The sequence below is a fragment of the Cnephaeus nilssonii genome (assembly GCF_951640355.1).
Source record: "Cnephaeus nilssonii genome assembly, chromosome: 20".
Classification (NCBI taxonomy): Eukaryota; Metazoa; Chordata; class Mammalia; order Chiroptera; family Vespertilionidae; genus Cnephaeus; species Cnephaeus nilssonii.
In genome coordinates, this window is record NC_137091.1 from 47,714,683 (window position 1) to 47,730,820 (window position 16,138).

The 16,138-nt window shown below is 43.6% G+C and overlaps 1 protein-coding gene across 2 annotated transcripts in view; it reads left to right on the plus strand.

Moving 5' to 3' along the window:
* The window catches only part of LOC307116665 (uncharacterized protein), a 130,136-nt gene that overhangs the window by 101,839 nt on the left and 12,159 nt on the right, over positions 1–16,138 (plus strand). The window contains exons 1-2 of one of the 2 annotated variants that reach the window (XM_079800812.1): positions 6,113–6,378; positions 7,221–7,347. In XM_079800812.1, the coding sequence (XP_079656938.1) occupies positions 6,238–6,378; positions 7,221–7,347 (268 nt within the window). In that variant the 5' untranslated portion in view covers positions 6,113–6,237. Of the gene's footprint in view, positions 1–6,112; positions 6,379–7,220; positions 7,348–16,138 lie in introns of those variants that run through there. The other variant, XM_079800811.1, reaches the window with a different exon arrangement.

Below are 16,138 nucleotides of genomic sequence, written 5' to 3' on the forward strand. Positions count from 1 at the left end.
TGAAGGGTATTCTTTAAAAGGAGGAAGAAGAAGAAAAAGGCAGCCCTAGCTGGCTTAGCTCAGTGGATAGAGAGTCAGCCTGCGGACCAAAGGGACCCAGGTTCGATTCCAACCGAGGGCACATGCCTGGGTTGCGGGCTTGATCCCCAGTGGGGGGGGTGCAGGAAGCAGCCCATCAATGATTCTCTCTCATCATTGATGTTTCTATCGCTCTCTCCTCCCTTCCTCTCTGAAATCAATAAAATATATTTAAAAAAAGGTAAAGATAAAAAGTATGAACAACAAAGTGACAACAAATATATATCAACAAGTGAATCTAAAAGTCATGTGAATAAAAAATCTGATGAACAGAATAAACTGGTGAATGCTATAGGAACAAGGGCATAGAAAGGGAGTGGACTGAATTTTTTTGGGAGGGGATGGGGGGTGGAAGAAGAGATTGGACAAAAATTGTACACCTATATACGAGGACAGTGGGAGAGGGTAAGGGTGTTGAGTAGGGTGGGAACTGGGTGGAGGGTAGCTATGGGGGGGAGGGAAGATGAACAACTGTAATAATCTGAACAATACAGATTTATTTTTAAAAATCTCAGCTCATTTATCATCAGTTAAGTCATACAGGAAAGAAACACCATGGGTACAGTTTATGTGGAAAGAACTTCTCTACAAAGTTTAGTCTCACTACCCATCTCACTATCCATAGGAGAGAAACCCTATGGATGCCATCTATGTGGGAAGACCTTCTCTAGTAAGTTTAGTGTCACTACCCATCAGAAAACTCATACAGGAGAGAAACCTTAACCTTATACATGCACAGAATGTGGAAAGGCCTTTCAGTGAAGCGTGGCCTCATCCTACGTCAATGAACTCATACTAGAGAGAAACATACGTAATGAGTGTGGGAAATACTTCCCCTGGATGAACACTCATCAGACACCAGCTAGCACATACAGAAGGGAAACCCTATGTATGCAATATATGTGAAAAAGGCTTCAGCATGAAGGGGAGTCTCACTGTGCATGAGCAAACTCATACTTCTCCATGAATAGTGATCTCAATATACATTTGTGCACCAATATGTAAGACAAACCTTATATTTTCAATGACTGTGTCAAAGGCTATCCTGGAAAAAGTATGGTCATTGCACCTCTGCAAATTCATATGCAGATAAACTATATGCCATGAATGGACTTCAACATGAAGAATAAGAAAACATCAACAAATTCATACCGCAGAGAAGCCATACAAATGCAGTGAATGTGGTGAAAGCTTTAGGAAAAAGAAATGCCTCGTGCAACATCTCAGATCTCACTAAGGAAAGACTTGCTTTTCATGTTCTGAATGTGGGAAATTCTCATTGTGCAAAAATAATCTCATTAGCCATCAGAATGGACATGGCAGAGAAACACTATGAATGCAACAAAGATGGGTAAAGCCTTCACTATGAAGTCAGGTCTCAATGTTCATCAGAGAAAATACAGGAGAGACCCCTGGGGAATGCAGCGATTATGGTAACGCTTTTGCCCACTTGTCAGTCCTTATGAAACATAAGAGAATTTACAGGCAGTTGCTTTGGGGAAATCCTGTAAGCCCTCAAGATAATAATAGGCAAATAATAGCTTAATACAAAGAATGTAGTGCTGTATTTACTGACCAATTACCTCTTATTTTATATTGATGAAAAATTTTATAAAATTCAGATACAATCAACACTGATGAAAATACTTTAGGACATTTTATGTGTAAAGAGTGTTTTCTGAGGTAAAACCAATGAATGACAGACTGAAAAAACGCTTTATTTTTTAAAAATATATTTTATTGATTTTCTACAGAGAGGCAGGGAAACAGAGAGTTTGAAACATCGATGAGAGAGAAACATCGATCAGTTGCCTCCTGCACACCCCCCACTGGGGATGTCCCCACAACCAAGGTACATGCCCTTGACTGGAATCGAACCTGGGACCTTTCAGTCTGTAGGCTAATGCTCTATCCACTGAGCCAGGCCAGTCAGGGCTGAAAAAAACACTTTAGGTGGAAGTAGAACATCTTATATGTGATCATTAAAGATCATGTATGAGTGAATATTTTTATTTGTGGGAAAATGTTTTCTGCGAAGTAAGACATTATTAGACTTCAGTTGACTTTACAGCTAGTCACTACTCGGCCAGTGAATATAGCTTGATTTGCAGTAATTTATGTTGCCTCATCATTTGCCAGGAAATCTATATAGAAATAACTGACAAACACATTCAATTTTGTGGTCCTTAGCAAAACCTCAGGTAACTTAATCAAGGAAAGAAGCCTTGAATGAAAAAGCATTGTCACAAATCTAAACAGTTAATATACTTCACAAATAATTTTGGACAGGATACCTTCAGCCATATTTCTAGTTTTTTTGCCAATGATTTTATAAGTTTTAAAGTGTGGCAGTTGCTCACATCATGGATTCAATTTTAATATGTACAACACAGGAGTGGTCTATGCTTATTTCATTGTGCAATTAACTTTGAAATTCCTTTATTTCATACTTTGTGTTATTTCAGAATATTTGAAGTCCTTGAAAATGAAACTTAGCCTGGCTGGTATGGTTCAGTTGTTGAGTGTAAACCCTTGAACCATGAGGTCACTGGTTTGAATCCCAGTCAGGACACATGCCCACATTTTCAGCTCATACCCCAGTAGGGAGTATGCAGGAGGCAGCTGATCGATCATAGATGTTTATCCCACTCTATCTCAATATCAATAAAAACACATTTTTAAAAGAAGGAAATAATGTGTTAATTTCATAAAAACAGCACACTTGGATGTGTTTCATCAAGTTTTTCAGCAGAATCAAATGGTTTATAACGGAAATATTTTTAAATATATAAATATCAATATAAATATATTATTGAGTTGTAGAGAGGAAGAGAGAGAAATATACACCTTTTTTGTTGTCAATCCTCACCTAAGAATATTTTTCCATTGATTTTTATGCTGGAAGGGAGAGAGAAAAACATCCTTGTGAGAGAGACATCAATTGGTTGCCTCCTGCACTTGTGGTACCAGGACAGGGATTGAACCTGCAATTCAGGTATGTGCACTTGACCAGAATCAAACACAAGACCCTTCAGTGGGTGGGTCAGTGCTCTAAAATCTGAGCCACACTGGAGAGGGTGAGAGGGGGCAAAAACCCTTTTTAAAAAAATAGGCATTTTATTTTTAAAATATATTTTTGTTGATTTTTTTACAGAGAGGAAGGAATAGGGACATAGACCCAGAAACATCAATGAGAGAGAAACATTGATCAGCTGCCTCCTGCACACCCGCCACTGGGGATGTGCCCGCAACCAAGGTACATGCCCTTGCCCGGTATCGAACCTGGGACCTTTTAGTCCGCAGGCTGACGCTCTATCCACTGAGCCAAACCGGCTTTGGAAAAAAATAGGCTTTTTTTTTCCAATTTTTTTTATTAAGGTATTATATGTGTACATATCTTACCATTGCCCCCCCCCCCCAACCTCACTCCCATATATGCCCTCACCCCCCGCCAGGGTTTTGCGTCCATTGGTTATGCTTATATGCATGCATACAAGTCCTTTGATTGATCTCTTATCTTCCCCACGAAAAAAACAGGCATTTAAAAAAAAAAGTGTTCTTATTGATTTTAAGAGAGAAATATAAATGTGAGAGAAACACATTGATTGGTTGCCTCCTGCACATGCCTCCACCAGGGCTTGGGCCGGAGAGGAGCCTGCAACCCAGGTATGTGCTATTGACTGGAATCAAACCTGGGACCCTTCAGTCCACCTGGTGACACTCTATCCACTGAGCCAACCATACAAGAATAATCATACAATAATAAACTCTATTTTGCATACTCACAACAGTAACCCTACTTTTTCCAACCCTATATAAGTTGAGCAGCACTGAGGAATGACAAGCATGTGGCTCCTGAGGATTTTTTTTTCATTTAAGTATTTATTTTTTAAAAATTTCTTTATTGATTAAGGTATCACATAATTGTCCTCATCCCCCATTCCCATCCCAAACCCCTCTCCACTCATGCCCCCACCCCCCTTGTCCATGACCACTGGTTAGGCTCATATGCATGCACACAAGTCCTTTGGTTGATCTCTCTCCCTTATCCCCACCCTCCTCCTGAGGATTTTAAGAGCGCACATTTAAAGGAGGGGAGCCCAGACTGGTTTGGTTCAGCAGGTAGAGCTTCAGCCTGTGGATTGAGGGGTCCTTGATTCAATTCTGGTCAGGGGCACATGCCCTGTTTATGGGCTCAATCCCTGGTGAGGAGTGTTCAGGAGGCAGCCAATCAGTGAGTCTCTCTCATCATTGATGTTTCTATCTCGCCCTTTTCCTTCTTGTCTGAAATAAATTAAAATACATATATTTGAAATAAAAAGACATAAGGGAAGGGAGAAAGGGGATTTGAGTATATTGGAAAGATGTTTCATGAACAGGAACATGCTGTCCAGTGTTCCCATGCCAGCAGTTCACCAGGAGTGTCAGACTCAGACCACTGTTTCAGTTTCAGGGGCTGGAGATTATTTTTATTTAGAACTGACTTCTATAATTTATTGTAAGTTTAAAAAATTTTTTAAACTCTTCTGTAGGGTTTTTTGTTTTGTTTCTCTTAATATATTTTCATTGATTTCAGAGAGGAATGGAGAGGGAGAGACATATAGAAACATCAATGATGCCACAGAATCATTGATCAACTGCCTCCTGCATGATCCACCCTGGCGATCTAGCCCGCAGTGACATGACCAGAATCGAACTCTGACCTGGTTCATAGGTTGATTGCTCAATCACTGAAACAAGCCAGCCAGGCAAGAATTATTTAAAAAATATATATTTTATTGATTTTTTTAGGGAGGAAGGTAGACGGAGAGATAGAAACATCAATGACGAGAGAGAATCATTGATCAGCAGCCTCCTGCACACCCCCTACTGGGGATTGAGCCCACAACCCAGGCATGTGCCCTGGGCCGGAATTGAACCTGGGACCCTTCAGTCCTCAGGCCAATGCTCTATCCATTCAGACAAACCAGCCAGGGCCATGCAAGAATTATTATTGATTTTAATATTTATTGTACAAATACAAACCCATAACTACTTTTTATATTTTGTGTGATTTTTTTAAGTTTCTGAGCTATACATGTCTGATTTTCATTATGAATATGGACTTCAATTACTCTAAATATTATTTATAAATATGTTCATAATCTCATCACATTGAAATGTCTAAAACATCATCACACCTGACATGTTAGATATGTCTGTAAAGGACAAATTTTCTTTCACTATGATAATTACAATATCATTTTCTTATGAAGAAAACCACCAATAACAAAATTCAATTTTCCCACTTTTTAAAAATTTATTTATCTCATTTGATATTTAAATTAAAACTAAACAATAGAGTCCCATTTAACGTTTATATTATATCCTGGCAGGTGTTTCTCAGTGGATTGAGAGTCCTCCCATGAACCAACAGATCCTGGAGTAACATTCCCGCTCAGGGCCCATCCCCAGACTGTGGGCTCAATCCCCAGTAGGGGGCATGCAGGGGCAGCCAAAGGATGTGTCTCTCAAGGTGTCTATCTCTCCTTATCTATCTAAACAAATAAAGTAAAAAAATAAAGTTTATACTATTCATCTTAGTTCTCTTTTATTTCAAAAGTGTGTCCTGCATTCCTGTGTTTATATTTTTCACATTCACATATGACGGTGTAAGTAGGTCATTTTTGGGATAAAACGTTCTAGACTCGAATGCATTCATACCTCTTTATGATGAGTCGCTGCATTGGGCTCAAAGATAATGTGTTTTCATTAGCATGCACTCAAGTCCCCTCACCAGGAAAAGATGACAGCTTCCTTTATTCATTCCCAAGATGTCTCTTTCATGCGGAGGGGACATCTCTTAGCCCCTGCAGAGGCGGATCTGGGTCTTTTCTCCTGGAGTGAGGCGGGAAAAGCCTGGGCCCTGGTCTGGGACTGACCACAAGACCCAAGGACCAAATGTGAAATCCCCCGCGGGAGCCAATGACGGGTCAGAAAAGGCGTTTCCGGCGAAGCTCCTAGAGGCGGGACTTCCGGTGTCCTCAAGGCAGGCCTTTTGTCTGAAATGTGGTTACGGCCAGCTCTCTGCTGCGAGGTTCCCGATCGCCAGGTCCTGGTGGAGGTCCCCGAGGGAAAAGCCGTGAGCGTTGTGCACACAGCACACGCGCGGGTGTGAGGATGGACATGGTGACGTGGGTGACCGGCTCCCTGGCCCGGACCGGGACCGCCCTTCCCGCGGCGGCCTCTGCTCCCGCCGCTCCCGCCCCGCTTGCTCCACGGAGTGCAATGGCGGCGCCCGCGCTGAGTCGCTGGGCTGAGGTGAGTGCGCGTCCCCCGGGCCCTCACCGCCTCCTCACACCGAACAGGACCGCCCGGGTGCGGGCGCCTCTCACGTCCTGCAGCTCAGCCCGCGTGGAGGACCGTGAGGAAGGCGGAGGGGAGAGGAGCGTTGTGGCTTCTGAGGACACAGCCAGTGCAGGGCAGAGTGCACGGGGGTGACCAGTGTCTGAAATTCCCGTGCGGATGTGGGCTGTGAGGATTGATGCAAAGATCTGAGGCTGCAGGGAGGATATCGCAGGCTCAATCCGGGCCCTCCGCGCTGTGGGGTCCTTCAGAGGACTGGGTTGGCGTGGATCCGGCTGGAATACAAGCTCTCTCGGATAACATGCCAAGTTCATGTCTGAGTCCAGCAATTTTGTGGCATTGGATCAGGAAGGGGGCAGAGCTGAGGGAGTGAGCCTGGTACTGAAGATGGGAAGAGTATCAACAGTACACAGTGGTGTGCACAGCTGGAGGAAGTGTGGGGACCTGGTGTGGGGACTTAGGGTGAAGCATAAGCTTGTTTGTCTTTGTCTGGGGAGCTTGATCTGGGAGACTGCAGTGGTATTGCTTGGCAGGGAGCCTGGGGCCCTGCAGGCATGGCCCAGAGCTTACATTGTGTTTCTCTGCTGTCCCCCTTCCCAGCCCATCTGTTGTGCTGAGGGCTGTCACAGTGACTAACGGGACTGTGATGAGAGAGCAGCCTGCACTGGCATTAGGGCCTGGTGTCCACACTAAACTGTGGAGCCCTGGAGGAGGTTGAGGCGGGGAAGGTGTGTAAGGAGTAGGATGGCAGGTTCTCAGAAAGGCAGATCTGTATTCAGTTGTCTCCATTCTGACAGGTTGGCGTGACCTTGGAGGACATTGCCCTGTACTTCTCCAGGGAGGAGTGGAGCCTCCTTGATGAGGGTCAGAGACAGCTGTACCTGAATGTGATGCTGGAGAACTTTGAACTTGTATCCTCGCTGGGTAAGACCCTCCTCTCACCAGTGACCTGGACTTGGCTTTGCCATTTCCCCGGCCCCTTTTCCCAGGTGCGCTCTGTCCTCACATGTGGACGGTGGGCACTGCATGTTTTCCAGTTTTCTGGGTAGTTGCTGTCCTTTGCTTGCACTGCCGGCTGCTCTCTGTGCAGCCCCAGTACCTGCTGCACTGAACTCACAGGGAAGAATATGTGGTTGGTAGGGTGGCAGGGACCCTAATGGATTCCACCTTGATTAGGGAGGAAAGCATTTTTTATATTCCTGTTGGTCATTTGTGCATAATTTTGGGAAACCTTTTTCTACATCCTTAGCTTGTGTTTGTTGTTGTTATTATTTTATATTTTTGTTGATTTCAGAGAGGAAGGGAGAGAAGAGATAGAAATGTCAGTGATGGGAGAGAATCATTCATCCCAGGCCTCCAGCACATCCCCTACTGAGGATGGAGCCTGCAACCCAGGCATGTGCTCCAGATTGGAATGGAACCCGGGACCCTTCAGTCCACAGGCCAACACTGTCCACTGAGCAAAACCAGCTAGGACAGCTTATTTTATTTTTAAAAATAAACTTTTTAGGCCTTTTTCTTTTTCTTTTTTTCCCCTCTGTCTCTTTCTTGAGCTTTGCCATTTGTGTTTCTTAGGATTCCCATATTGCAGATAATGGCTCTCTTGATGGTGTTACTTAGTTCACATTGCTGTATTCTTTTTTTTTTTTTTTTTTTTTTGATTTCAGAGAGGAAGGGAGAGGGAGTGAATAATGGAAATATCAATGATGACAGAGAATCATTGATCGGCTACCTCATGCACGCCCCTACTGGTGATGGAGCCCACAACCAGGGCATGTGCCCATGTCTGGAATGGAACTTGGGACACTTCAGTCTGCAGGCATTCCCTCTGGCCACTGAGCCAAACTGGCTGGGGCTGCTGTATTCTTTGACTTTATTTTTCCTCTTTCTTTCCACCTGCATAATTTCAAATGATGTATCTTTGACATCGTGTATTCTTTCGTGTCTGATTTTGATACTCTCCATTGTATGCTTTCAATTCATTCCTTGTAATTTATCAACTCTAGCATTTGTTTCATTCTTTTTTATGATTTCTGTCTACCCATATATAGTTTTTCTACGTGTGTTTTTTTTTTAATTTAATATATTTTTATTGACTTCAGGGAAGAAGGGAGAGGGAGAGTGAGCTAGAAACATCAGTGATGAGAGAGAATCATTGATTGGCTGCCTCCACGCTTCCTATTAGGGATCAAGCCTGCAACCCAGGCACATGCCCTTGATCCGAATCGAACCCGGGACCCCTTTCGTCAGCAAGCTGACGCTTTGTCCATTGAACCAAACCAGTTAAGGATGATATTTTCCTTTTGTTACTGGCTTGATTTTGTCATTATGTTGGCTCCATTTGTGTTTTCTTGTAGCTCAGGGATGTTTTTAAAAGTAAAAGTAGTTTGGCTTTCTTATCATGCTGTATATTGATATCCATTTGTTTCCTATCGATAGGTGGAAAATTATGTTTTCTTGGTGGTGGTTTTGTTTTCAGTATTTTTTTTTTAATTGTGCCTTTATTAGAGGCCCGGTGAATAGATAGGTACAGCAGTGGGCTCCCTCAGCCTGGCCTGCGCCCTCGAGGGATGTTGGACTGCAGCCCTGTTTCCCCGCAGGAGTGGACATACCCCGAGGGATGTAGTAGTGAAGGAAGGTACAGACATCCCTGGCGGAGCCCCGGCTTCCACTGCTTGTTGTGCAGCTCCCACTCAGCCCAGCCCACTCTGCATGTCGCCGCTGCTCGGTAGCAAGCTGCCTCAGAGGCTCGGAGAGGCTCATGTCACCGCAGCGGCACTCACCAGGCATGAGCCTGGCGTCTGGTGCCCCTCAGTCAACTGAGAAGGGCTCCTGCTGTGGGAGCACATTGACCACCAGGGGTTAGCTCCTGTGTTAAGCGTCTGCCCCCTGGTGGTCATTGGGTGTCATAGCGACTGGTCAAATGGTCGTTTGGTCGCTTTTATTTTATTTTATTTTTACTTTTTGGAGTTTTAGAGATTTTATTAGTAATACACACCAGCGTATCCATTTCAGCAAGCAAGCGTAGGGAGGGCGGGATATTTATGTGTCTGTGTGGGTCGGATATAGGTGCAGGCGGTGGCAGGAAGCTGGGTCTAGCGTTGCTTTTGTCAGCTGCTTAGCTGTCTCCTGTGACACCTGAAATGAGAATAACAGGAAAACGGCAGAGAAGGCAGGAGCCTCAAGCGGGGCCAATAGAAAGTACTGAGCGCAGGGGAGAAACTGAGGGCAGGGGAAAGGGACAGAGTATGCCTAACAGGGTTTGGCTGGCCTGGGACCCAATCTGCTCCTGGCTCGGCTGCTGCTGCATGGCTGCGGGTAGCATCAGCGCCCCTGAGGCTGCTAAGCTGGGAATGTCCTGCCAGGCCTGCGGCCATGCCAGCGCTGCCTTCCAGTTGTTGCTGCTGCTGCTGCTGCTCTGCGGCATCTGCTTAGGCTTTTATATACTAGTATATAGACTAGAGGCCGCTGCACGAAAATCGTGCCTGGAGGCGTGGGGTGGTGAGGCGGGCTTCAGCCCAGCCTGCGCCTCTCGCACTCCAGGACCCCTCGCTCCTTACCGCCTGCCTGCTAACTGCACCTTACCACTCCTCTCACTGTTCATTTGCAATGCTGCAAAGGCGGGAGAGAGGCAACCACCACCACAGCTGAGCTCGCTAACGGAGAGCCCGGCTTCTGTCTGAGCAGCGCTCCCCCTGTGGGTGCGCATTGACCACCAGGGGGCAGTTCCTGTGTTGAGCATCTGCCCCCTGGTGGTCAGTGCACATCATAGCTATTGGTCGTTCTGGTTGTTCCAACATAACGGTCATATATGGACTGAAGGGTTTTATTAGGCTTTTATTATATAGATTGTTAAAAGTATTATGTATGTCCTGTTTAACCTCCACCCCCATTAACCCCTACTAGCCCTACTACATATCCTGCCCTAGGCTTACACCACCCCATTATGTGTCCATAGGATATGCATATATGAATACAAGTTATTTGGTTTTTCTCTTCCCACCCACCTACACACCAGCAACTTCCCTCTGAGATTCCACAGTCTGTCCCATGCTTCCATGTCTCCAGATCTATTTTGTTAATCAGTTTATTTTGTTTATAAGATTCCACATAAGAGTAACATCGTGTGATACTTGTCTTTCTCTGACTGGCTTATTTCACTTAGGATAATATTCTCCAGGTCCCTCCATGCTGTCTCAAAGGGCAAGAGGTCCTTTTTTTACTGCTGTGTAGTGTTCCATGGTGTACACGTACCATGGCATTTTTATCCACTCAACGTGATTGGCACTTGGGCTAGTACCAGATCTTAGCTAATATAAATTCTGCTGATATGAGGTAGGAGTGCATACATTTTTTCTGATTGGTGTTTTGGTTTTCTTAGCATATGTTCTTTTTTTAAAAAATATATTTCTTTATTGATTTCAGAGAGGAAGGAAGAGGGAGAGAGAGATAGAAGCATCAATGATGAGAGAGAATCATTGATTCGCTGCCTCCTGCACGCCCCCTACTGGGGATCGAGCTCACAACCCAGGCATGTGCCCTTGGCTAGAATTGAACCTGGGACCCTTCAGTCCGCAGGCCAATGCTCTATCCACTGGGCCAAACTGGCTAGGGTTCTTAGCATATATTCTTAGAAGTGGGATCACTGGGTCAAATGGCAGTTCCATATTTAATTTTTTGAGGAAACTCCATACTGTTCATAATGGCTTCACCAGTCTGCATTTGCACCAGCAGTGTACTGGGGTTCCCTTTTCTCCACACCCTCGCCAGCACTTTTCATTTGTTGACTTTTTCATGGTAGCCATTCTGACAGGTGTCATTTTAATGTGCATCTCTGTGATTAGTAACTTAAAGCATTTATTCATGTCTCTTAGCCATCCGTATGTCCACTTGGGAGAAGTGTGTATTTAAGTTCTTTGACCATATTTTAATTGGACCATTTGCCTTCCTTTTGTTAAGTGCAGGAGTTCTTTATATATGTTGGATATTAACCCTTTGTCAGATGTATCATTGCCACATATGTTCTCCCTTACAGTGGGCTACCTTTTCAATTTACCACTGAAAGGTTTGCGACGCAGGAAACAAGACAGAGTCCAGGCCATGGAAAGGGAGGGAGGTTTTAATCTTGCGCTCCCGGGCGAAACTCACCGGTCCGAGAGTGGGCCAGGGGAGTTCGCGCCAAAACGGGGGCTTAGGTACTTCCTTTATACAGCTGTTTAGTGAGGGGAGGGTGGAGGGCATGAGAGGTGTGGAATTCCTGCCTCGGGCAGGGGTCTGGGAAGGCGCCAGTTATCTTTGTCACCATCTACCTTGCGGATGCTTGCATGGCTGTGGACTTCCCCCCTGCCTCGACCTAACAACCACAATGGTTTCTTTTGCTCTGCAGAAGCTTTTTATTTTGATGCAGTCCCATTTGTTTCTTTTCTCCTCAGTTTCCTTTCCTCTAGCAGATATAACCATAAACATATTGATACGAGCGATGTCCAAGGTTTTGCTGCCTATGGTTTCTTCTGGGATTTTTATGGTTTCATGACTTACATTTAACTATTTTTATGCATTTTGAGGTGATTCTTGTGTATGGTGTAAGTTAGTGGTCTAGTTTCTTTTTTTTTGTTCCTGCGTTTATCTGTCCAGTTATCCCAGCATCACTTATTGAAGAGACTGTCTTGACTCCACTGGATGTTCTTGCCTTCTTTGTCAGTTATTAATTGAGGGTAATGGCTTGGGTCAGTTTTTGGGGTCTCTGTTCTGTTCCGTTGATCTAGATGCATGTTCTTCTGCCAGTACCAGGCTGTTTTGAGTACAGTGGCTTTGTAGTAAAACTTGTCACATATTGTGATCTCTGCAACTTTGTTTTTCTTGCTGCAGCTATTCAGGGTCCTTTTGATTCCATATAAATTTGTTCTGGCTCTGTGAAATATGCCTTTGGTATTTTAGTAGGAATTGCATTGACTCTGTAGATTGCCTTGAGCATTATGGACATTTGAATGATGTTGATTCTACCAGTCCATGAACACAGTTTATTCTTTCACTTGTTTTTATCTCCTTCTCTTTTTTCAACGTCCTGTAGTTTTCCAAGTCTTTTGCTTCCTTGGTTAGGTGTTTATTCCTAAGTATCTTAAAAAAATTTTTTTTGCAATGGTAAATGGGATTGTTTGTTTAGTTTCTCTTTCTGAGAATTCAATTTTGGTGTATGAAAAAGCCATTGACTTCTGGGTGTTGATTTTGTATCCTGTTGATTTTGCCCAATTCATTCATTTATATTTTTTATTTTATTTATTTATTTAAGTATAGCAAAGGTGGAGATTTATTGAAGAACAAGTACAGATTCCCACGTGTTGAAGGAGAAAGAATCTCACAGCACAGACTCCCATGTGGGGAGGGGGAAAGAGTCCCCTATTTTTTTTTTTTTTAAGTTTATATTATTGATTTTTTTTCAGAGAGGATAGTGAGTTAGAAAAATTGATGAGAGACAAACATCGATCAGCTGCCTCCTGCACACCCCCCACTGGGGATGTGCCCGCAACCAAGGTACATGCCCTTGACCGACCTGGGGCCCTTCAGTCCGTTGTCCGACGCTCTATCCACTGAGCCTAACTGTTCAGGGCCCAATTCATTCATTAAATTAGTAGTTTATTGGTGAAGTCTTTCAGGTTTTCTATGTATAATATTGTGCCATCTGCAAATAATGAGAGTTTTACTTCCTCCTTTTTCAATTTGGATGTCTTTTATTTCTTCTTGTCTGATCGCTGTGGTTAGGACTTCCAGTAGTATGTTGAATAAGAGTGGTGAAAGCGGACATTTCTAGCTGACATCCTGTTCTTATCATAGGGGAAATGGTTTTAATTTTTGCTCATTTAGTATGATGTTGGCTGTATGTTTGTCATATATGGCCTTTATCATATTGTCATATGCTCCCTGTATTCACAGTTTGCTGTGAGTTGTTATCACAAATGGGTGTTGGATTTCATAGCATGATTTTTCTTTGTCCCTTGATATAATCATGTGATTTTTGTCTTTCAATTTGTTTATGGGATGTATCACATTTATTGATTTGTGACTATTGTACCAGCCTGACATCCCTGGAATGAGTCCCACTTGTCTATGGTACTAATATATTTCTAGATCCGATTTGCTAATATTTTGTTGAGAATTTTAACATCTGTGTTCATCAGGGATATTGGCCTATAATTCTCTTTCTTTGTAGTGTCTATCTGGTTTTAGAATTAGGATAATGCTTTATTCATAAAAAGAGCTTGGATGTGTTCCTTCTTGGATTTTTTGGAATAGTTTGAGGAGTAGAGATATTAGTTCTTTGAATGTTTGGTAAACTCCCCTGTGAAGCTGTCAAGACCAGGCTTTTGTTTTTGGGGAGTTTTTTTTTTCTTATTGCTTATATTTCATTCAGGTTTTCTGCTTCTTCCTGACTCAGTTTTGAGAGATTGTATTTTTCTAGGAATTTGTCCATTTCATCCTCATTGTCCAGCTTGTTGGTATACACTGAGTTGCCAGATTATGATGATCTCTGAACGCATAATAATCTGGCCACTCATTGTATATCCTATATAATAATCCTATATAATAAAAGGCTAATAAGCAAATTTTTTTCTTGACCAGGAGTTGGACCAGCAGGCAGGCTGGACAACTGCCCGTGTCCCCTCCCCCTGGCCAGGCTGGCCGGACCCCACCCATGCTCGAATTCATGCACCGAGCCTCTAATACATACACACACACACAAACACAAACACACACACACACACACAAACACAAACACACACACACACACACACACACACACACACACTGCGTGGCCAGATTATTATGCGTTCAGAGATCATAATAATCTGGTCACTCAGTGTATACAAGTAATTGTTCATAGTGTTTTCTTAAAACCCTTTGTATTTCTGTGGTATCTGTTGTTACTTAACTGCATTTTATTTATTTATTTATTCATTCATTCATTCATTCACTCATTCATTCATTCATTCATTCATTGGTCCTCTCTCTTTGTTTCTTGAAGAGATTGACTAATGGTTCATCATGTTTATCCTTTCAAAGAACCAGATTTTGGTTTCATTGATTTTATTTTTTGGTATTTTTTTTTAGCCTATATGTTATTTATTTCTAATCTAATCTTCATTATTTCTGTCCTTCTATTTTGGACTTTTGTTGTTCTTCAAGTTGTAGGGTTAAATATTTTTTTAAATATATATTTTTAATGATTTCAGAGAGGAAAGGAAAGGGGGCGAGAGAGAGAATCATCAATGATGAGAGCGTATCATTGAACAGGAGCCACCTTCACACCCATTACTGGGGATCCAGCCCGCAACTTGCACATGCACCCTTGACCGGAATCGAACACTGGACTCTTCAGTCCGTAGGCCAGCGCTCTATCTACTGAACAAAACTGCCTAGCGCCATTTTCATTTGTTTCCAAGAAGTTTTTTCTTTCTTTTCTTTTTTTTTTTTAACATTTTATTGATTTTTTTTTATAGAAAGGAAGGGAGAGAGTGAGAGAGAGTTAGAAACATCGATCAGAGAGAAACATCAATCAGCTGCCTCCTGCATACCCCCCACCAGGGATGTGCCCGCAACCAATGTACATGCCCTTGACCAGAATTGAACCTGGGACCCCTGAGTCTGCAGGCTGATGCTCTATCCACTGAGCCAAACTGGTCAGGGCTTTTATTTATTTCTTGATCTCGTTCGTAGCCCATTTATTCTACATAATAAAGAGGCAATATCCAAATTGACTGTCACTCCAACACATAAGATGACCAGAAGATGGCCAGCAGGGGAGGACAGTTGTGGGCTATCAGGCTAGCAGGGGAGGGGAGTTGGGGGTGACCAGGCCTGCAGGGGAGGGCAGTTGGGATGACCAGGCCTGCAGCGGATGGTAGTTAGGCGGGGACCAGGCCTGCAGGGGAGGACAGAGGGGGGACCCAGGCCGGCAGGGGAGGGCAGTTACAGGTGACAAGTCCTGCAGGGGAGTGCAGTTAGGCATCAATCAGGCTGGCAGGGGAGTGGTTAGGGCAGTGATGGCGAACCTATGACATGTGTGTCACGCGTAGCCATTTCTGATGACACGCGGCCGCATGCCGAGGATGAAACATTTGCTGCTCCTGAGGATGAAACATTTGCGACTAGAGTCTTGGAGTTAGTTTTTTCCTCAAAGTGACACACTACCCGAGTTATGCTCAGTTTTTTGGCGAAGTTTGACACACCAAGCTCAAAAGGTTGCCCGTCACTGGGTTAGGGGTTGATCAGGTTGGCAGGCAGAAGCAGTTAGGGGCAATCAAGCAGGCAGGCAGGCAGGCAGGCAAGTGGTTGGGAGCCAGCAGTCCTGGATTGTGAGAGGGATGCCAGATTGGGGAGGGTACAGGCTGGGCTGAGGGACACACACACCCCCTCCCCATGCACGAATTTTGTGCATCAGATATTTGTTTAATAACATGCTATTTAGCCTGAATGTTTTGGGGTGTTTTATTGTAATTGATTTTAATTTCATTCCACTGTGATCAGAGAAGATCCTTGATATGATTTCAGTCTTTTTGAACTTATAGAGACTCGTTTTGTGTCTTAACATATGGTGTATCTTCATGAATGATCCATGTACACTTAAGAAGAATGTATATTCTGCAGCTTTGGGATGAAATGAAATATAAATGTCAATTAAATGCATCTAATCCAGTGTGTCATTTAGAATTCCTGTGTC